The sequence below is a fragment of the Procambarus clarkii genome, chromosome 34, assembly GCF_040958095.1.
Source record: "Procambarus clarkii isolate CNS0578487 chromosome 34, FALCON_Pclarkii_2.0, whole genome shotgun sequence".
Lineage (NCBI taxonomy): Eukaryota > Metazoa > Arthropoda > Malacostraca > Decapoda > Cambaridae > Procambarus > Procambarus clarkii.
Window position 1 is genome coordinate 2973213 of NC_091183.1, and position 22686 is coordinate 2995898.

Here is a 22686-nt window from a genome sequence, read left to right on the forward strand (position 1 = left end):
CCTGGGGTAAGGCGAGTGTCTGGGCGGCCCCCCCCTCCTGATATGTAGTGCCTCCTCCAGCATGTCGGCTCGGTCCGCCGCAGCCTTCAGGTCCTTAATACCTGCTTCTCTCAACCTTACTCGCAACTCAGGATGGAGCACTGACATAAACTTCTCCATCACTATCAGTCGTTTGATATCATCCACCGACTCCGCTTCCTCCGCCTTCAACCATCGTAGGAATTTCCGTTCCATATCCCTGGCGGTCTCGGCGTAAGTCTTTCCCGACGCTCTTGTACACTCTCTGAACCGCTTCCGGTACATCTCCGGAGTCAGCCGGAATGAGTGGAGAACCGCATTCTTAATCGCGTCATAACTAGTACACTCCTCTAGGTCCAGCATGTTATAGGCTTCCCGGGCCTCACCAGTCAACCTGCCCTGGACCAGAGCAGCCCAATCATCTTCCGGCCACTCCTTCAGAGTTGCTATCCGTTCAAAGTGTTCGAAGAACGCCTCAGCTTCTTGTGGTTCGAACGTAGGTAAGTCACGTTCCCTTACCTTGAGGTCATCCCGCCGTGCAGGTAGTGAGGGCAGACCACGTTCAACGCGACGCAATTCGACTTCTTTCTTTGCCCTTATCTCCTCCAGTCGCAGTTGTCTCTCTCCTTCTTCCCGCTGCAGCCGAGCTTCTCGCTCCTCTCGCTGCAGCTCAGCCGCACGTTCCTCTCGCTGCAGCTCAGCCGCACGTTCCTCTCGCTGCAGCTCAGCCGCACGTTCCTCTCGCTGCAGCTCAGCCGCACGTTCCTCTCGCTGCAGCTGCAGCCGTGCTTCTCTCTCCTCTCGTCGCAGCTGGGCTTCCAGTTGCATCTTCATTATTTCCAGTTGCAGGCTCCTCTTACTACAGCTGGACCTTCCACTGCTCCCATGTTCACTGTGAATTCTCTCCACGCTGGTAGGCGCTTGGGGAGGCCCTAGTCGGGACGGTTCACCTTGCGATGGCTCTCCTCGGGACGGCTCCTCTTGAGATGGCTCCTCTCCCGTCGCTTCCTCTCGAGCTGTGAGCTGTGCCATGATCTCTATCCTTCGCTCTGCTACCTTAGTCGTCCTCAACCTGATCCCAAAGTGGTTTGCCACTTGTTGGAGCTGGGCCTTGGTACACTCCTCCAAAATTCTCTCGTCCCTTGTGTCAATAAATTTCTTTACTTTGTCTTCCTCCATCTCTATATCATCAAGCATACACGACGGCACAGACAAGTTAGTAGGCACTAATTTCACCGTTTCAGTCCCTTAGCCGGTTGAGTAACAGTACCACCGAATTCACTGGCCACACTGTATTAGTACCCTGGCAACACTTGTCTTGAAATTTGGTCCACACTGTAGCTTGATCCACGCTTCCTGGCGAGGTTCCCAGTTCTTGGCTACCGGGGTTCGAATCCTGGCAAGGTCGCCAGTTCTCTTGTCACGTGGGGGGTGGGCGGTCCGGGGCTCTGCTAACACTCGGCTGCTAGGGGCTCAAAGGGCCCAAATACTCAGCCCCTCCGACTCCCTGGATTCACCGGAGTCTCCTTGGTCACACAAGATAGGACCAACAATGCCCACCTCCGCAGGTCTTTGCTTCCACCACAAAGGGGTGCCACTGATTCACCCTGGAAGCCCTTCAGTCAACCACGGGGAAACTGCTGTTAACAGTTCCGGCCTAGACCCATGGGGGAGTGAAGGAAGACTCAGGCTTACCTATAACCATAGCCTCTCTGAGTCTTGCCTGCCAGACAAAAAAAAGGTTGCAGGAACTCCTTTCCCGCCTGTCTTCTCTATCTTCCTCTTAGCAAGGTCGCCAGCTGGGTTATTATATCTGCACCCCAGCAATGCAGTTCAGTGGGTGTATCATATATCGTTTGTAGCCAGAAATGTATGCTCATAGAGAAATATCACAAATGGAGGCACACTCAAACACAGTAATAAAATGTGTGGATTTACTGACGCAAATTACATGAACACACACACACAATCACAAGTAATACATGAATATGGAATATGGATGATGAGTCTGGAGATCGTCAGCCTCTTCTTCCACGACCTCCAACTCTCCTTCAACTGGGCAGGAAGACAGGAGTCTCACACTCTCACAGGAGGGCCTCTTCACCACGTCGGCACCTCTTCTTCACTGTCCTGCCATCCATACACACTGTCCTCTCTGACAGTCCTGGACACAAGCTGCCTTGCAGCCTATTCTACTATTAAAGTAATAAAGTCTTGCTGCCACATACACAAGTAAATATTGTGGCCTAACTAGCCTACTCATACAAGGGGTAATGGGAGGGAAAAATGATCTACCTTACACTCCTGGCTCACGACGCCTGTCCCTCGATGGTGTGAGGTTCCCACGCTTCCTTGGGTCGATCCTCGACGATCCAGGGCGTTCCACAGGTCCTCAGGTGTCGTGAAGCCTTCGCGTCGTCGCCGTTCCAATCCCTGAGATTCAGCTGCCCCAATCCTGGTTCATCGATGGGCGCTGAGCTAATCACTATCTTTCCCCACACTCGCCTCTCCCACAGGGCGTCGCTCCTTGTCCTAGGCACGGTGTCGTCCTTCCAAGATTCTCAGTGGATGTGACCCCAGTCACAGCTAGCTTGCTCGCCCACCTTCCAGACCTCAACGTCCAGCCAGCGGCGCCGCCCAGCGTCGTCGCCGACTATTTTCCAAGTTTGGGCACTTCTCTGCTCACTGAACTTGGTTCCTCTTTGGCTTCCCAGAAGCGCAGGGTCTCCAATAACTATGGTGGGCAACGAAGGCCAGCTCAATCCACTGAACAAGGCTTGCAGAGCCTCCAATCCTTGAGAGCAGACCGAGGCGCGTCCTGTCGCTTCCACGGTCAGTACAACTCTGACGTTGGCGCCGCCCGGGGCACTCGGTGACGTCATGGCGGGCCCTGATTTGTCGCCCGCGACCTACGTCGGCCAATCCGCGATCGGCATAGTGTCCCTTCCACAAGGTCATATCTGCCTTAGGGGATACTGTTTCATTTTATAACAGGGCGCCAATTTTCCTTATTTACAACTTATAATATAACCTCCTTCCATTAAATGGCAGTCGGTCTGGTCGCCACATACATCATTAGACTCCCTGAACCTCAGAGAATCAGTAGGGAGAGCTGATATGACTCTTTAAGCCGGCAAACGAAAGAAATAGGAGAGGGCACCGTAACATACCCCTCCCCTTAAAATAAGAGTCATATCGGAAGAGCAGCACTCAAGAGGGCAATCTATACTCTCGCTCCCTCCGTTCCTGAAGTGTCACTCCTCCAGTTGGTGACGTGGCTCGTACCACCTTGCCAGTCACTTGCCTCATTGTATCTCCACCTCGCATAGTACCGGGTGTGACGGGTGTTCCCTGAACACCTACAAGAAATCCTCTCTCCGTGGCTACGAGTGTACTCCCACGGCTCGTTACCACTGTAAGATTCAGTGCATGCAGCGCCTCCACCGCGTCGTGCACTCCGAGATAGTCTTGCATTTCCACTGCGTCCTACAGGTACTCCATGTTTCCTCTCATGATCTCCTCTTCGCCAACCTTCTCTCTTCTCGGTTCCTCTTCTCCCGTAGGTGCGTTGTCTCCTCACAGTGGCACTTGTAACCTGTACTCCATCCAGCAGCTTCCTCTCTTCCACACTAGGCTTTTGCGATGGCCCAATGCCCCTCTGGTTAGGCTGGCGCCTACCCTGGGTGTACCTATTCCCTGCTTTCTTCGTATTGCCTTTCCTATACCATTCGCTCCTTCGCTCCCGACGAACATCTTCACTCCTCCATGAGATTCTCTTCCCTGCAGACGTCTTCTTCGGTTCGTGGTTGGGCTCATCCACCTCCCTGTGGCTCACCTCACCACGGTGGTTCATCTTGCACCTACCACTATTCATCTGGCCGGCATAGGGTGCACTGCGTCGTGGTTCCTCCACTCTGCCCCTCACTGCCGTTCGCTCATCCACTGAGCTTACTTTATTTACGTTTCTGTATGGAGGGAGTGCGGTCTGCAGCCTCTTCACCGCCCCAGGCGTTTGTACAGCTGCTCCTCGCCACTCCTCCACACGCATCATCAGGCTTAGTCGGAGGGCTTCGTCGGGGTTTTCCACAACCTCCGACGACCTCTCTGCACTCTCGCCCTCGTTGTCGTCGTCTCTGGCGACGTTTTCCCTGGCGAAGTCGGCTTCCTCACTATTATTTGGAGCGACCGATACCTCACCTGGCAGGGTTGTACCGCTGCTTGCAACATAGGCACTCTTGGCCCAATCGGGTTGTATCCTGCCTCCTCCGAGGTCATTACCCAGCACCATCTGTACATGCTCTAGGGGTAACTTAGGGGCTACAGCTACTATAGCTTTCTCGACTCCGCAGTCGGCAATCAGCTGTACTTCGTGAAGTGGCAACCTGTATTCCTCCCCCACACTGCGTATCCTCACCACTCCCACAGGTGAATCATTAAATTCCTTGGGGAGAATACTCCTGGTCACCATACTTATGTCAGCACCCGTATCTCGAAGCACGGCAACCTCCACTGGGTCTGACTTTCCAAACTTCACGTTGGCCCCGAAAACGAAGGGATGTTCACCCAACTTCATTTCCCAACCATTCACGTTGGGTCCACTATAATATGGGGTGTGAACAAACACTCTCTCCTCTTCCAACATTAATCCTACATTCCTTTGGTGCTCCTCACACTCGCGGGCATAATGTCCTCTTACACCACAGTTGTAGCATCGGCTGCCTCCCCTGGGCGGCCACTCGCTAGTCACTCTGGCGGTACCACTTGCAGACGCTCCCTGGGTCCTCCTTGGACTCCCTGTCGTCGTGTCCGGGACTGCAGCACTTGCTCCTGAGCTAGGTCCACTGCTCACAGCTTGGGGCTTCCTACCCGCGTCTCTTGAGCTCTTGAACCACGTTACTTCATCGGGCACACTACTCTTGGGAGAGTCCCCACCCGTCCTCGCTCCTCCTGAACTCCTAAAGTTCCCTCCCGACCTGGGGTAAGGCGAGTGTCTGGGCGGCCCCCCCCTCCTGATATGTAGTGCCTCCTCCAGCATGTCGGCTCGGTCCGCCGCAGCCTTCAGGTCCTTAATACCTGCTTCTCTCAACCTTACTCGCAACTCAGGATGGAGCACTGACATAAACTTCTCCATCACTATCAGTCGTTTGATATCATCCACCGACTCCGCTTCCTCCGCCTTCAACCATCGTAGGAATTTCCGTTCCATATCCCTGGCGGTCTCGGCGTAAGTCTTTCCCGACGCTCTTGTACACTCTCTGAACCGCTTCCGGTACATCTCCGGAGTCAGCCGGAATGAGTGGAGAACCGCATTCTTAATCGCGTCATAACTAGTACACTCCTCTAGGTCCAGCATGTTATAGGCTTCCCGGGCCTCACCAGTCAACCTGCCCTGGACCAGAGCAGCCCAATCATCTTCCGGCCACTCCTTCAGAGTTGCTATCCGTTCAAAGTGTTCGAAGAACGCCTCAGCTTCTTGTGGTTCGAACGTAGGTAAGTCACGTTCCCTTACCTTGAGGTCATCCCGCCGTGCAGGTAGTGAGGGCAGACCACGTTCAACGCGACGCAATTCGACTTCTTTCTTTGCCCTTATCTCCTCCAGTCGCAGTTGTCTCTCTCCTTCTTCCCGCTGCAGCCGAGCTTCTCGCTCCTCTCGCTGCAGCTCAGCCGCACGTTCCTCTCGCTGCAGCTCAGCCGCACGTTCCTCTCGCTGCAGCTCAGCCGCACGTTCCTCTCGCTGCAGCTCAGCCGCACGTTCCTCTCGCTGCAGCTGCAGCCGTGCTTCTCTCTCCTCTCGTCGCAGCTGGGCTTCCAGTTGCATCTTCATTATTTCCAGTTGCAGGCTCCTCTTACTACAGCTGGACCTTCCACTGCTCCCATGTTCACTGTGAATTCTCTCCACGCTGGTAGGCGCTTGGGGAGGCCCTAGTCGGGACGGTTCACCTTGCGATGGCTCTCCTCGGGACGGCTCCTCTTGAGATGGCTCCTCTCCCGTCGCTTCCTCTCGAGCTGTGAGCTGTGCCATGATCTCTATCCTTCGCTCTGCTACCTTAGTCGTCCTCAACCTGATCCCAAAGTGGTTTGCCACTTGTTGGAGCTGGGCCTTGGTACACTCCTCCAAAATTCTCTCGTCCCTTGTGTCAATAAATTTCTTTACTTTGTCTTCCTCCATCTCTATATCATCAAGCATACACGACGGCACAGACAAGTTAGTAGGCACTAATTTCACCGTTTCAGTCCCTTAGCCGGTTGAGTAACAGTACCACCGAATTCACTGGCCACACTGTATTAGTACCCTGGCAACACTTGTCTTGAAATTTGGTCCACACTGTAGCTTGATCCACGCTTCCTGGCGAGGTTCCCAGTTCTTGGCTACCGGGGTTCGAATCCTGGCAAGGTCGCCAGTTCTCTTGTCACGTGGGGGGTGGGCGGTCCGGGGCTCTGCTAACACTCGGCTGCTAGGGGCTCAAAGGGCCCAAATACTCAGCCCCTCCGACTCCCTGGATTCACCGGAGTCTCCTTGGTCACACAAGATAGGACCAACAATGCCCACCTCCGCAGGTCTTTGCTTCCACCACAAAGGGGTGCCACTGATTCACCCTGGAAGCCCTTCAGTCAACCACGGGGAAACTGCTGTTAACAGTTCCGGCCTAGACCCATGGGGGAGTGAAGGAAGACTCAGGCTTACCTATAACCATAGCCTCTCTGAGTCTTGCCTGCCAGACAAAAAAAAGGTTGCAGGAACTCCTTTCCCGCCTGTCTTCTCTATCTTCCTCTTAGCAAGGTCGCCAGCTGGGTTATTATATCTGCACCCCAGCAATGCAGTTCAGTGGGTGTATCATATATCGTTTGTAGCCAGAAATGTATGCTCATAGAGAAATATCACAAATGGAGGCACACTCAAACACAGTAATAAAATGTGTGGATTTACTGACGCAAATTACATGAACACACACACACAATCACAAGTAATACATGAATATGGAATATGGATGATGAGTCTGGAGATCGTCAGCCTCTTCTTCCACGACCTCCAACTCTCCTTCAACTGGGCAGGAAGACAGGAGTCTCACACTCTCACAGGAGGGCCTCTTCACCACGTCGGCACCTCTTCTTCACTGTCCTGCCATCCATACACACTGTCCTCTCTGACAGTCCTGGACACAAGCTGCCTTGCAGCCTATTCTACTATTAAAGTAATAAAGTCTTGCTGCCACATACACAAGTAAATATTGTGGCCTAACTAGCCTACTCATACAAGGGGTAATGGGAGGGAAAAATGATCTACCTTACACTCCTGGCTCACGACGCCTGTCCCTCGATGGTGTGAGGTTCCCACGCTTCCTTGGGTCGATCCTCGACGATCCAGGGCGTTCCACAGGTCCTCAGGTGTCGTGAAGCCTTCGCGTCGTCGCCGTTCCAATCCCTGAGATTCAGCTGCCCCAATCCTGGTTCATCGATGGGCGCTGAGCTAATCACTATCTTTCCCCACACTCGCCTCTCCCACAGGGCGTCGCTCCTTGTCCTAGGCACGGTGTCGTCCTTCCAAGATTCTCAGTGGATGTGACCCCAGTCACAGCTAGCTTGCTCGCCCACCTTCCAGACCTCAACGTCCAGCCAGCGGCGCCGCCCAGCGTCGTCGCCGACTATTTTCCAAGTTTGGGCACTTCTCTGCTCACTGAACTTGGTTCCTCTTTGGCTTCCCAGAAGCGCAGGGTCTCCAATAACTATGGTGGGCAACGAAGGCCAGCTCAATCCACTGAACAAGGCTTGCAGAGCCTCCAATCCTTGAGAGCAGACCGAGGCGCGTCCTGTCGCTTCCACGGTCAGTACAACTCTGACGTTGGCGCCGCCCGGGGCACTCGGTGACGTCATGGCGGGCCCTGATTTGTCGCCCGCGACCTACGTCGGCCAATCCGCGATCGGCATAGTGTCCCTTCCACAAGGTCATATCTGCCTTAGGGGATACTGTTTCATTTTATAACAGGGCGCCAATTTTCCTTATTTACAACTTATAATATAACCTCCTTCCATTAAATGGCAGTCGGTCTGGTCGCCACATACATCATTAGACTCCCTGAACCTCAGAGAATCAGTAGGGAGAGCTGATATGACTCTTTAAGCCGGCAAACGAAAGAAATAGGAGAGGGCACCGTAACAGCAGCAAGAAAGCTGTTGAAGAGCATTCAAAATAGCATAAAGTTGTGCTGTAAAGATGCTAGTCTCTGGAGGCAGGCACATATAGGCGTGGTCAGGAAAATCAACAGAGTAGCCTACACCGTCTGCAGACTTCAAACCATCTGTGAAGAGGGAAATGGAATGGGAACGTGAAGAAAAGTGTGCAAGCAATAGGCACTACACTACAGAACTGTAGGAGGGGTAAAAGTTTTAGTCACGTAGGTCAAGGTTCTACTAAACATAGGAAGACCCTCTATGGAATGACAAGGATTGAATGACACTTGGGGATATAATGGCAAGCCAAACCGAAAGAGAACCTTGTCAGCGAGACAACTGTACAGTGGTACGAAAGGGAACAAACCACCTGCCTGATGGGGTTCTGGGAGTTATTCTACTCCCCAAGCCCAGACCGAAACCAGGCTTAACTTGTGAGTTTGGTCCACTGGGCAGTTGCTTGGAGCGGCTCGAAGGCCCAACCACAGCCAGGTTGGTCCAGCACTCCTTGAAGAAAACTATTTAATTTTTTTTTGAAGATGTCCACGGTTGTTCCGGCAATATGTCTTATACTCGCTGGGAGGATGTTCCACAGGAGGGGATAGTTTGGAGACTTAAGTAAGTTAAAGGCCTTAAAGCATTCAACTCGGAAGTAAGAGACATGGGGCGACTAAGACAAACGAGTGTCAAAGATTAACCCCAAAAGCCTAATGGAGTGTTTGTACAAAAAGAGATTACCATAAGGCAACAAGGGGGGGGACAAAGAACGACCTGCTTCAGAGTAAAGTCATAGCACAAGTTTTAGTTGTAGAGAACTTGAACCATGATGGGTGGCCCAGGACGACACAGCATCAGTCACAAATTCGAGCCGCCATTTTAGGGAAGGGAAATCATCACCGCGACAGCAAAGTGTAAGATCGTCAACATAGAGCTGAGAAAATCCCAGACAAACTGGAGGAAAGAAGTACATTGAGGGCAACCAGGAAAAGTGCTCAGAACACTACCTTGAGGAACACCTTCATATTGCCGAAGAAAGGCAGAGTGGCACCCAGCCTCACTTGAAAACAACAAATAGAGAGGAAGTTTTGTAGGAAGAGAGGGAGATTACCATGAAGGCCCAAAAGAACGAAATTGAGAGAGAATATGGTCTCGCCAGGTGGTGTCATATGTCTTTTCCAGGTCAAAAAGAACAGCAACAACAGGTGTCTTTGCAGCAAAGGAAGTACGAATATAGACCTCCAAGTTCACCAAGACATCAGTCATGCGAAAGCCAAGTTGTGAAGGAACGAGGTGGCAATAGTTTTGCAAAAACCACATCAGACAGACATTGACCAGACGTTCAAAGAGTTTGCAGACAACTCATAAGGGCAACGGGACAGAAGTCCTTAGGATATGTCCCTAGAGACCCTCGTTTCCGAAAAGGAAGAACAACCGCCGCAGTCCTCAGTGACTAATGACATTTCCCAGATATGGTTTTACGAATTCAGTAAATACTGAAACGTGTATGGGCGGAGATGGCGAAGCCTCTCATAATGAATGTCATCGGAGCCCGCTGCTGTAGAACCGCAGAGCATCAAAGGAGACTGGAGTTGGAGAGAAAAGGGATCGTTATAGGGAAGTTAGAGATTGTGCGAAAATCTAAGGGACAAGGTTCAAGAAGAGGTTTACAAAAGAGGAACGATGGAGGAAGATGAGAACCGGAGCTAACAGTCGAAAAGTGGGAACCCAGTTGAAACGCGACAGACACTGGACCCGCCACAATAAAATCACGGAGTTGAAGGACTGGTGAGACATTTAGAACAAACTTACCTATCTTACATATTTTCTTCCACATCAGGGACAGAGGAGTGTCAGTCGTACTGGTACAGACATAGGATTTCCAACTCTCATGTTTAGCTGTACAGGTCACTGCACTTGCCTTCAGAAACATAAGAAAAGAAGCAGCCGTATGTCGGTGTTTCTACCAGGCTGTATGATTACAGCAGAGCCTGGGAGGTCTATAGTCCACTAGGGAACGCACTTCCGCGTGCCCCGGTAGGAAGAGCGAGGAACAGTCTAATATAGTGTCATGAAAAAGGAAACCCTTGAGGGAGAGGCAGATCGGAGAGGTCTGAAATTCCATGTAGGTTGAATAGATTCCAGTCAGCCTTGGCAAAGTGACAACTAGGCAAGGAGAGTGCAAGGCGAAAAGAGAGAGAAAAGTGATAAGGAAGGGGAAATAATCACCATTATAGAGATCATAGAAACCGCCATGTGAAATCTAAATAAAGAGAAGACGAGCAGAGATAGATCAAAGAAAGGAAAGGGTACAAGTGAGGGAGACAACATGAGTGGGTTTACCACAATTCAGAAGGGACAGAGAAGGAGAGGACAAATGGTTTGAGAAGGTCCCCCCCCCCCCCCCCCGGCCCGGGTGTTTGTCAGAACATCGCCCCCTAGGTATGCAAGCAGTCAAAATCACCCAAAAGGAGCACAGGCGCTGGTAAGGAGTCTAACAGGTGTTTAAAATCAGGAAGAGAAAGTGGAACATTTGGGCGGAGATAAAAGAACAGACTGTATATCACTTACTCACAAAGATACAGGCCGCAGAACACTGAATGTGCGACTGAAAGAGTAGAGAAACGAAGAGAGTATTAGTACAAATCAAGAGAACATAGTTATGGGGCCCCTGCAAAAGTTAGAGGAAGAAGAGAAAGGAATGACTATGGAAGCGACAAGAACAAGCACCAAACATTGGCTCCTTGAGACTGACACAAAGCAGTGAAAATTGCGTTATCAATTTATGGTTGCATTGGAGATTTTTGGAAGTTTGCATAAAGTTCACAAATATTCCATTGAAGAATAGACATTGTCAAGAATAGAGAACAGAAACAGAGAACAATGAAGAAACAAGGGCAAAGAAGAATACAGTATACTAATTAGAAGGATCTGGATCAGTGAAATCAGGGTAATGGGGCATAGGTAAATCTAGTAAGGACGAGAGAGTCGAGGAGCAGAGGGGGGGGGGGGGACTAGAAAGTGGGAGAGGGCGAGAAGTGGAATGCAACACACGAGCATAAGACATGCCAGAGAAACAGTGAACACTGCATACATGGCGATAAATATCACAAGAGATAAATGATTGTGATGTTTCAAATTGAGGATTGCTTTTTCAAATTTGTAGTGCATACATGCGTGGGAGAAGGTAGGGTTGGCGTCACCGCAACTGATGCAGTGAGCTTGGGAGGAGCACTTTCTTAAAATGACCACTCTCTCCACACAAGGGGCATAGATACCTTACTTGTGCATTTGAAAAGACCATGCACAAATCTCCAGCACCTATTGCTGAGTCGAGAAGGGATGTCCTCCTGAACGGAGCACTTTGTCGGAAAATCCGACACCATTTAATATATCATACAGATAATAGCTGTATTGTATAAACAAGTAACCCATAGAAAACGTAACTTGTAGTGGAATTACCGTCTAAAGAAAACGGGATATCATCACCACACACTATTATAATTCACCACCTATTATGGTGGGAATTATTCTTAAATACATTAGTCTTTGGACTTTACCATCATAAAACATCTTATATAAATTAACTTAATTATCAATGTTAAAGTAGAGTAAATGTGACCCTTCTATCACTTATTGACATCTGGACAAAGTAGGCCAGGCGTCAGGAGGAAGGGGGGCAGCCATTGTTGTGTCACCTCCGAGACGTGTGGAGCAAATTTAGCTCCTATCATATCTGGACAATGTCGGCCAGTAACGTCAATAGTATGGAGTGTTAAACAGCCATTGTTTAAACGAGACCAGAGGCTCACACGGGAGCAAATTCGGCTCCTGTTAAATTTACTTGGACGAAGTGTTATGGAAACCAAAGGTGTACCATTATCACACGCTGTCAACAAATTCAAGTTAAGTGTTCTTTCCGAAACCCATGTATCTTTCATTTATGGCCATTAATGTCATTATATAGGGTGATCCGGTTAGAACGCGACATAGCCTCAAACTAAAGGTAATTAAGCCAGGTCTTCATGTTCCATGTACAGTTTTCTCTGAAATACTTGTCATATATAGGATTCTGGCTTCACAGCTAGCGCACTTTTGACAGGTCAAGACGAGGAAGCAAGATTTGTGCACCAGTTACTGGGTGATATGGAAGCTACCTCAAAGAGGATAATTTGGTGTCTACACCCTAGTTATACCTGGTGGACTAACCTGCTGTACTATAAGATAAGGAACCTCTTCAATGTATGTAGTTAATTTTGTAGTTTGATTGGCTGCATATATATATAAATATAAACCCCCCCCTAATGTGTAGAGGATCGATTTGTGAGATTATGAGATTATTGCAGAAATACAGTCCACTTATCATTATACAAATTACTATCGAAGTATATAAATTAACGTAAATATAAATTCATATAAATTAAATAAATATAAATCTCACAGGTCGGTTCCCACATTATTGGTCATCTTCGAACCGGATGACGGATTATTTGATCCTTTGAACCCACATTTGGTCATCTTAGTACCGGATGAACCAGTTAACCAGTGGATTCATTAAATATACTAGTGCAGTGTTATTTAAACAAAGCCAGTCAAAGACAGCGGCGAAGCCTCGTGGGAGCTCAGGAGCCTCCCTCAGCCCAGATCAGCTTCGTCAGCGGTTTCATGCACACCCACAGATTTGGTGGAGTGTTATTCTGTGAAATGACAGCGCTAATATAGAAGCCAGCCAAATTAGTGGCTGTGTCCTCGCAAGATTGTTCACGGATTTCGTGGTGTTACATTTCGCGAGAGATTATCTACGAATTTTGTGGAGTTTATTTCGCGAGGTCACTAATAATATTTAATACTTCTAGATAATATTAGAAGTTTCATAGAGGCTAATTAAGAGGCTATTATCAATAATTGTGTATATTATTTCTCCAAAATAGAGAATCATTTAATATATACTGCACTAGTGTTCTCAATATAATATTTACTAATTGCCAACCCACAACAGGGTAGGATATGACTAGTTGAACTATTATCGTTCATCCTAGTCCCATTATTACCATAGTCAGTTGTACTATATTGATTAACCTAACACCATTAATGAATGGTCCAGACCCTATTTTGGGTGTAATTTTTATCAACTCGAGTTGAGTTGTATATATAATAATTTACTTATGATCATTACACCTTTGAGTGATTAATTAGTGTCAATTCCATCCTAGGGTGATATAGAAGAGCTAACCTAAAGGTACTTCCAGTGACACTGGTTTATCACTCAAATCATTAGTGTGGATGATTGTATATATATATAATGTGTATTAATTTTAAGTGCTAACCTCTAGTAGAGGTAGGATTACAGCCTAGCGAGTGCAGAATTTACCCTAGGCTACCATCAGTGCTTGTTCAGTATTATGAGCAGCCCAAGTACAAGTCCCACAAGGCTTCACCAACTAGCCAGTATGGATAATGCAGGGAGAATGAAAAGAACCCTTGCAGGTCTTAAAGGCCACTTAACAAGACAGATCAAGAAATGTGAAGATTTGTCACAACAATCAACAGTTGATTATGCTGACCTGGAAAGCTATTATCAAGCAGCTGCAGGTAAATTTGAGCAAATCAAATGCCAAATGGCTGTCCTTGTGGGGACAGACTACTACCATCAATTCATTGGTAGCCCTACTAAATATCAGGGTATAACCATGTTAAACTCTGCAGGAGGTAAATTACTCTCAGGCCCAGTATCAAGCCTGAGGAGACCTAAGCCTGCAGATAAACAATACCAATAGAAATCTAAATTTGTCAGCTGATTATATTTCTCCAGTAGCATTATACTAAGGAGATTACAGCTGACTATACCAACAGAGGTTGATGTTAGTATCATCATTTAAAGCTGGAGATGAGTTCATGAGGCCTCAGTGGCAAATCAGTGAACAGTAGCCTAAAACAGCTACAAGTCACTGCGACCAATGTCACTGAACCCACTGCAGTCTCAGAACCATACTTTACTTTAATGATGAGCTATTCAATCCTCTGAATCAATTAATTAAATTAAACCCCAGTAAATCTGATGACTGATTTGATACATTTATTATTTAATCAAGATGTATTCCATGGGCCTCAGTGTTTATATATCAGTGACCAGTTACCTGAAGAAACTTCAAGTTATATCTAATGTCACTGATCTCACTGCAGTCCCTGAATCATACTTGACTGTAGTACTTGATCACATCCAGTCTTCTGAGTTAAATAATATGTAATAAGGCTTGAATATTAGCCTTTCAAGAGTTGACAGGGAAATGAAATTGCATTAGACTTCTAACCCCTGCAACTCTAGTACGGGACATCCGTCCTGTACGAACAGACACACAAATGTGTGATTACTAACTACTAACATCAAATTAATGTAATAATTCGAAGGAGGAGTATCGGTGTTCGTCTGTTCTAAACAGGACTTCGACCCGTGAGCAGCCCCCTGGGGAATTATGTCGGAAAATCCGACACCATTTAATATATCATACAGATAATAGCTGAATTGTAAAAACAAGTAACCCATAGAAAACGTAACTTGTAGTGGAATTACCGTCTAAAGAAAACGGGATATTATCACCACACACTATTATAATTCACCACCTATTATGGTGGGAATTATTCTTAAATACATTAGTCTTTGGACTTTACCATCATAAAACATCTTATATAAATTAACTTAATTATCAATGTTAAAGTAGAGTAAATGTGACCCTTCTATCACTTATTGACATCTGGACAAAGTAGGCCAGGCGTCAGGAGGAAGGGGGGCAGCCATTGTTGTGTCACCACCGAGACGTGTGGAGCAAATTTAGCTCCTATCATATCTGGACAATGTCGGCCAGTAACGTCAATAGTATGGAGTGTTAAACAGCCATTGTTTAAACGAGACCAGAGGCTCACACGGGAGCAAATTCGGCTCCTGTTAAATTTACTTGGACGAAGTGTTATGGAAACCAAAGGTGTACCATTATCACACGCTGTCAACAAATTCAAGTTAAGTGTTCTTTCCGAAACCCATGTATCTTTCATTTATGGCCATTAATGTCATTATATAGGGTGACCCGGTTAGAACGCGACATAGCCTCAAACTAAAGGTAATTAAGCCAGGTCTTCATGTTCCATGTACAGTTTTCTCTGAAATACTTGTCATATATAGGATTCTGGCTTCACAGCTAGCGCACTTTTGACAGGTCAAGACGAGGAAGCAAGATTTGTGCACCAGTTACTGGGTGATATGGAAGCTACCTCAAAGAGGATAATTTGGTGTCTACACCCTAGTTATACCTGGTGGACTAACCTGCTGTACTATAAGATAAGGAACCTCTTCAATGTATGTAGTTAATTTTGTAGTTTGATTGGCTGCATATATATATAAATATAAACCCCCCCCTAATGTGTAGAGGATCGATTTGTGAGATTATGAGATTATTGCAGAAATACAGTCCACTTATCATTATACAAATTGCTATCGAAGTATATAAATTAACGTAAATATAAATTCATATAAATTAAACAAATATAAAACTCACAGGTCGGTTCCCACACACTTGGCACCAGCAGGAATTACAGAAGACAGATGAGACCTACTATCAAAAGTTATCTTAACCACGCGAAGAGGCTGATGACAACGACCACGAGGGGGTCGAGTGAACGTATCAATCTGGCGAATAGAATGGCCTGGGACATCAACGACATGTTTAATATCCTCATAGCAGTTTGTCCAGTTCCCTATCACCAGTCGCAACATGGTACGGGAGAATAGCTGTACTAATGATAGCATTTAACCGGCCATTTTTGGAGAACCAATCAGGGGTCTCCCCAATGCACGACGAGGCTAAGTGGGCAGCCGCTTCCTGAGAAGGGGCTGCAACAACATGTGTACCAGTATGGGTGGGGTTAAAAGTGACCAAAGTATCCACCGAATCAACTACCTTACCTTACCTTGAGGTTACCTTGAAGTGCTTCCGGGAATTAGTGTCCCCGCGGCCCGGTCGTCGACCAGGCCTCCTGGTTGCTGGACTGATCAACCAGGCTGTTAGACGCGGCTGCTCGCAGCCTGACGTATGAGTCACAGCCAGGTTGATCAGGTATCCTTTGGAGGTGCTTATCCAGTTCTCTCTTGAACACTGTGAGGAGTCGGCCAGTTATGCCCCCTTGTGCATTAATTCATAAACTAGGTGTATATGAATTAATAAATCATCTGGATGTGTAGAATCAACAAGACTGAGATCAAAATACTTAGTCCATGTAGCAGAACCAAACAAAGATTGGAATATATTAGAACTGGAAGGAATCATGCACATTCGACTGCGGAAGCGACAGCGCCGAGGACCCCCAGTAAGAGGGGAAGGGGAGGGGGGAATAAAGGCGCAGTTGTTACAATGAGAGATGGAGCAACTCCAGGTAATGAGGTGGTCACCACATGGGGCTCAACCCTACCACGGAGGTGGGAGGGGGGCAGAGAGGAGTTAGAGTCAGGAGAGTTAGAGAAGCAGCTTGGTCTGGGCCCAATGTAGCGGGGGATACACAGCCTGGCATTCCATCATAGTCAGACTTGGGGGCCCTGGTCGCCCACCCCACGATTCTGAGAAGTTAAAGTCAGATATCTGCATCTAAACTAACAGGTAAAAAATGTATTTTACAAATAAGTCCCTCATGTCCACCATGGATCCATAATTAGAGGATAGGACACTCGACACGATGCACCCAAGCGTTGTATCATAGGTATCCGTCCTGCAATCGCAACCTTAAGCACCGTCAGTTCGTCGATATCGGGCTCAGAAACTAAGGCAAAGATTGACAATAAAAGCATTCCCTTTTTCGAAACGTTGGGTACGTTTTTGAGGCACACAGGTGAAAGAGTGTGCCTCCGCAAACACCCGAGCGTCAAAACAGAAGAAGACCCTTGAAGAATAATCTACAATGGCAAAAAGTCGGCGGAAAATGACAATCAGAACGGGGAAGAGAGGGAAGGAAAAATGAAACGTTAGCTGAAAAGGCATCCACCACAATTCATGAAGAGAACAGCAGAAGCATAAGGCTTAAAAAAAAAAAAAAAAAAAAAAAAAGGGTCCCATGCTACAGCAGCTGCCCACCAAGCCATCACGACGGCAACTAGCTGCTGGAAAGGGATGATGATTGTTTGATTGATGAAGATGAAGCCACCCAAGAGGTGGCACGGGCATGAATAGCCAGTAAGTGGAAGATTTTTTGTTGGAGTGAATGTGAGGTTTGGTCATGAATGGAAAGGGGGGGGGGGAGGTCAACTGGAAAAATGAGGTGACTAACCAGCAATTAAGGGCCGCCAAGTTCATGTCTGGATTTGTTAACTTGACTCGTATTGACGCATCACCGACACAAATATGAACAGATAAGTAACGCTTTCTTGGACTATTTTGATTATTTATCTAAACCTTGTAAGAATTATAGCATTGAGGTAAAGCTATGAAATAACGTCACCTTGTATATTACTTCTAAAAATAAGAGGAAATGTAAATGGCTGACTGAAGGAGATTATGCAAATCTTACTCAACAATAAACTTCAAATATTTATTTCCATAAACGTTAGCTACACTTGAATATGCAGCACTGTAAATATTATCCATACATATTAATTATGCACGAACCTGCAGCACCATTAAATGTTATCAAAAGTATTAGTTATGTAGAAGGCCGCAGACATATGTTATCATTAAATTACTTACGCATTAGGCTGTAGAATGTAGCAGTGTAATGTTATCAATAAATTACTTACGCATCAGGCTGCAGAAAGTAGCAGCGTTATCAATAAATTAGTTACGCATCAGGCTGCAGAATGTAGCAGTGTAATGTTATCAATAAATTAGTTACGCACCAGGCTGCAGAATGTAGCAGTGTAATGTTATCAATAAATAAATTACGCATCAGGCTGCAGAATGTAATGTTATCAATAAATTAGTTACGCATCAGGCTGCAGAAAGTAGCAGCGTTATCAATAAATTAGTTACGCATCAGGCTGCAGAAAGTAGCAGCGTTATCAATAAATTAGTTACGCATCAGGCTGCAGAAAGTAGCAGCGTTATCAATAAATTAGTTACGCATCAGGCTGCAGAAAGTAGCAGCGTTATCAATAAATTAGTTACGCATCAGGCTGCAGAAAGTAGCAGCGTTATCAATAAATTAGTTATGCATCAGGCTGCAGAATGTAGCAGCATAATGTTATCAATAAATGTTAGTTATGCATCAGGCTGCAGAATGTAGCAGCATAATGTTTTCAATAAATATTAGTTACGCACGAGGCTGCAGCAGCGTAAATGTTATCAATAATATTAGTTACGCACGAGGCAGCAGCAGCGTAAATGTTATCAATAATATTAGTTACGCACGAGGCAGCAGCAGCGTAAATGTTATCAATAATATTAGTTACGCACGAGGCAGCAGCAGCGTAAATGTTATCAATACTATTAGTTACGCACGAGGCAGCAGCAGCGTAAATGTTATCAATAATATTAGTTACGCACGAGGCAGCAGCAGCGTAAATGTTATCAATAATATTAGTTACGCACGAGGCTGCAGCAGCGTAAATGTTATCAATAATATTAGTTACGCACGAGGCAGCAGCAGCGTAAATGTTATCAATAATATTAGTTACGCACGAGGCTGCCACAGCGCAAATGTTATCAATAATATTAGTTACGCACGAGGCAGCAGCAGCGTAAATGTTATCAATAATATTAGTTACGCACGAGGCAGCAGCAGCATAAATGTTATCAATAATATTAGTTACGCACGAGGCAGCAGCAGCAGCGTAAATGTTATCAATAATATTAGTTACGCACGGGGCTGCCGCAGCGTAAATGTTATCAATAATATTAGTTACGCACGAGGCTGCTGCAGCGTAAATGTTATCAATAATATTAGTTACGCACGAGGCTGCAGCAGCGTAAATGTTATCAATAATATTAGTTACGCACGAGGCTGCAGCAGCGTAAATGTTATCAATAATATTAGTTACGCACGAGGCAGCAGCAGCGTAAATGTTATCAATAATATTAGTTGCGCACGAGGCTGCCGCAGCGTAAATGTTATCAATAATATTAGTTACGCACGAGGCTGCCGCAGCGTAAATGTTATCAATAATATTAGTTACACACGAGGCTGCAGCAGCGTAAATGTTATCAATAATATTAGTTACGCACGAGGCAGCAGCAGCGTAAATGTTATCAATAATATTAGTTACGCACGAGGCTGCAGCAGCGTAAATGTTATCAATAATATTAGTTACGCACGAGGCTGCAGCAGCGAAAATGTTATCAATAATATTAGTTACGCACGAGGCTGCAGCAGCGTAAATGTTATCAATAATATTTGTTACACACGGGGCTGCAGCAGCGTAAATGTTATCAATAATATTAGTTACGCACGAGGCTGCCGCAGCATAAATGTTATCAATAATATTAGTTACGCACGAGGCTGCAGCAGCGTAAATGTTATCAATAATATTAGTTACGCACGAGGCAGCAGCAGCGTAAATGTTATCAATAATATTAGTTACGCACGAGGCTGCAGCAGCGTAAATGTTATCAATAACATTAGTTACGCACGAGGCTGCAGCAGCGTAAATGTTATCAATAATATTAGTTACGCACGAGGCTGCAGCAACGTAAATGTTATCAATAATATTAGTTACGCACGAGGCTGCAGCAGCGTAAATGTTATCAATAATATTAGTTACGCACGAGGCTGCAGCAGCGTAAATGAACGATGCTTCACTAACTACATACTTGTGGTCTTTCAACATTTGTCTGGCTAAATATTGCATGCCTTCCTACTGTACGCCACATTCGCATACTGAGTCTGTAATTAAATGTAATTATTAAACACAAACTTGTACTTACATGACCTCACTCGCCTCAGAACAGACAACCAGTCCTTCATCCTTGACTGTGTATTGTGCTGAAAATAAACAAGTAATGGTAAAACAAACGAGATAAGTCTTCCACACCAGAAGATCATGTGTAGATATGTTCAAAATAATAAATACTAAACTATATCATTCCTGCAACTATATATTTTCTAGAGCAGAGCTATTTTCTAAACTATGGTCATTACTCCTTTTTCATATATTGTCCTTATTAATGGTCGCCTCATACACTTAGTACATGTTCTCTCTGGTATCATAACCTATTATAGACTGAGGAAAGTCCAGTGCCTATTACTAGGCTATGTACTACTTAACAGATATGTAGTGTAACGTATTATACTATTCCATTTAAGCTGTAGACTAACATTGTAACCTATTATGTTTGATTAATAGTCTATGTACATAAACCCCCCAAATATGTGAGCAGGAAAACACCTGAGAGGATAATCACAGAACGTAGTCTACTTTTGAGTTAATAATTATAAATTAAAATAAGTTTAACAAATTTAATAATTTAATGCTTAAATAAATGAACAAGTAAAATCCTGCTGGGAAAGTTCCCCACACTGAACACTGCCTCACCTTATGACCATTACACTCAGTACAGGTCCCCTCTGGTATAATAACCTGTACACTGCCTCAATGTATGGCCCCCTACACTCAGTACAGGTCCCCTCTGGTATAATAACCTGTACACTGCTTCAACGTATGCCCCCCTACACTCAGTACAGGTCCCCCTCCCTCTGGTATAAAATCCAATATACTGCCTCAACCTATGGTTCCTATACTCAGTACATGTCCCCCTCTGGTATCATAACATGTACACTGCCTCAACCTATTTCCCTTTCTCTCAGTACAGGCCCCCTCTGGTATCATAACCTGTACAGTGCCTCTTATGGCCCCATACATATTGAAAAAAGGACCCCTAGTGGGCCATGGCGCCGGACACATTGCAAAAAGATCCCCAGGGGAACCATTGCCCCCTACATATTGCAGAAAGGACTCCCGGAGGACAATGGCCGCCCAGTTTGGAAATAAATGTTCTCGACAAATTATTGTTTACAATAATATTATTGTTCTGAGTAAAAATACTGTATTCCGTTAGTGTATAATTTTCAATGCATCATTATATTTGTCATTGATTAGTTGACTTTTTAGTATAATGAACCTTAAATTATTAATAAGCATTAACTAGTTAAAAGTCAAATCTACAGGGTATAATACAAACTTTGTAACTCCTCGAGTGCCGAGTGAAACATCATATAAACAGTCTTCATTCCTCCCACGGAAGCACAATCAAAGTCATGCTTCTCGAAGTCTTCTAAGACCCTGCCACTGCTGCGCATCTGAGGAAAAAGTCAATTCGTAGAAATGCAGGTTTAAGGAAGTTTAAACTTAATCAATTCCAAGACAAAGACTCGTTAACTGCCATATTATTGTCCGCTTATCTGTTATGCAGCATAACGTTTGCAAATATTTTCAACTTCAAAGTACAAAGCATCTTCGAAAACCTTCACTTTAAGAATCTTGCAGTATTATCCCTTCATAAATAAGCAATGTAGCCAATCTACAGTATTTGGTTTTCAGTAATCTAATAAAAATAGAGGCAATTTAATAATGGTCTTAAAAGATAAAAGACGGTGCTTTTGACTAAAATATTTACCATTGGAAGGCGTTTTCAAATACCTTCAACTTGAGCAATAAATGTATGCAATTCATATTATCATGGATGCAGCAAGCATATCACAGTAGACGATACACTAGTATCTAATCCCATATTTATTATTTGCTCAATCTTGGCAAAGTAAAGGAAACCAGCCGTTTTCTTCTATATGTTATTTATCTTTAATTTGTATATTATATCAATGTCATGCACTGAATAACATACCGGTTCCAACGTCAGTCTGAATAACACAATGAATACCTTAAGACAATATTGTTGATAAACGTTTAAAGTAATTTATTCCTGGCCCGTTAATGTTTGTTCGTGTGAATAGCAAGTTTGACTGCTGTTTGGAACCTCTTGGAGTTGTTGCACTCTAGTTAACTAGACAATGTTAATTTTGTGCCTTATCATGCACAATAAATCCATCCAGGTGTTAGTTGTGGATCTGTTACAGAGGAACATAACATATCCAGTACCTGGACTGGCAACATTATTTTACCAGCATTATTCTATAAATATTTAATGATGATTTTATATTACTTGAAATTTTCAAAAATTAGACTAGACTCACAACGTTCTTTTGATAATATTATGGAGTAAACTTGTTTAACATTTGTGAAATAATTAAACTTCAAATATAATAATACAAAGTGTGGTAATAAATCACATTAACAGTACACAAGAATAAAAGGTGGTAATAATTTACGTTTAAGTAAACAATAATACAACATGTGGTATTATTCACATTAAAGTACAGAATAATACAAGGTAGTAATAATTCATGTTTAATTACAGAATACAAGGTAGTAATAATTAATGTTAAATTACAGAATACAAGGTAGTAATAATTCACGGTAAGGGACACAATATTTCAAGGTGATAATAACTCACGTTAAAGTACACAATAATACAA

At 45.1% G+C, this 22686-nt stretch overlaps 1 protein-coding gene across 1 annotated transcript in view; it reads right to left on the bottom strand.

The window, feature by feature from the left end:
- The window catches only part of LOC123762207 (uncharacterized), a 96200-nt gene that overhangs the window by 62245 nt on the left and 11269 nt on the right, over positions 1 to 22686 (bottom strand). The window contains exons 2-3 of the mRNA XM_045748586.2: positions 21336 to 21453; positions 20082 to 20139 (exon numbers count right to left, since the gene is read on the bottom strand). Coding sequence (XP_045604542.1) covers positions 20082 to 20139; positions 21336 to 21453 — 176 coding nt within the window. The remainder of the gene's footprint in view (positions 1 to 20081; positions 20140 to 21335; positions 21454 to 22686) is intronic.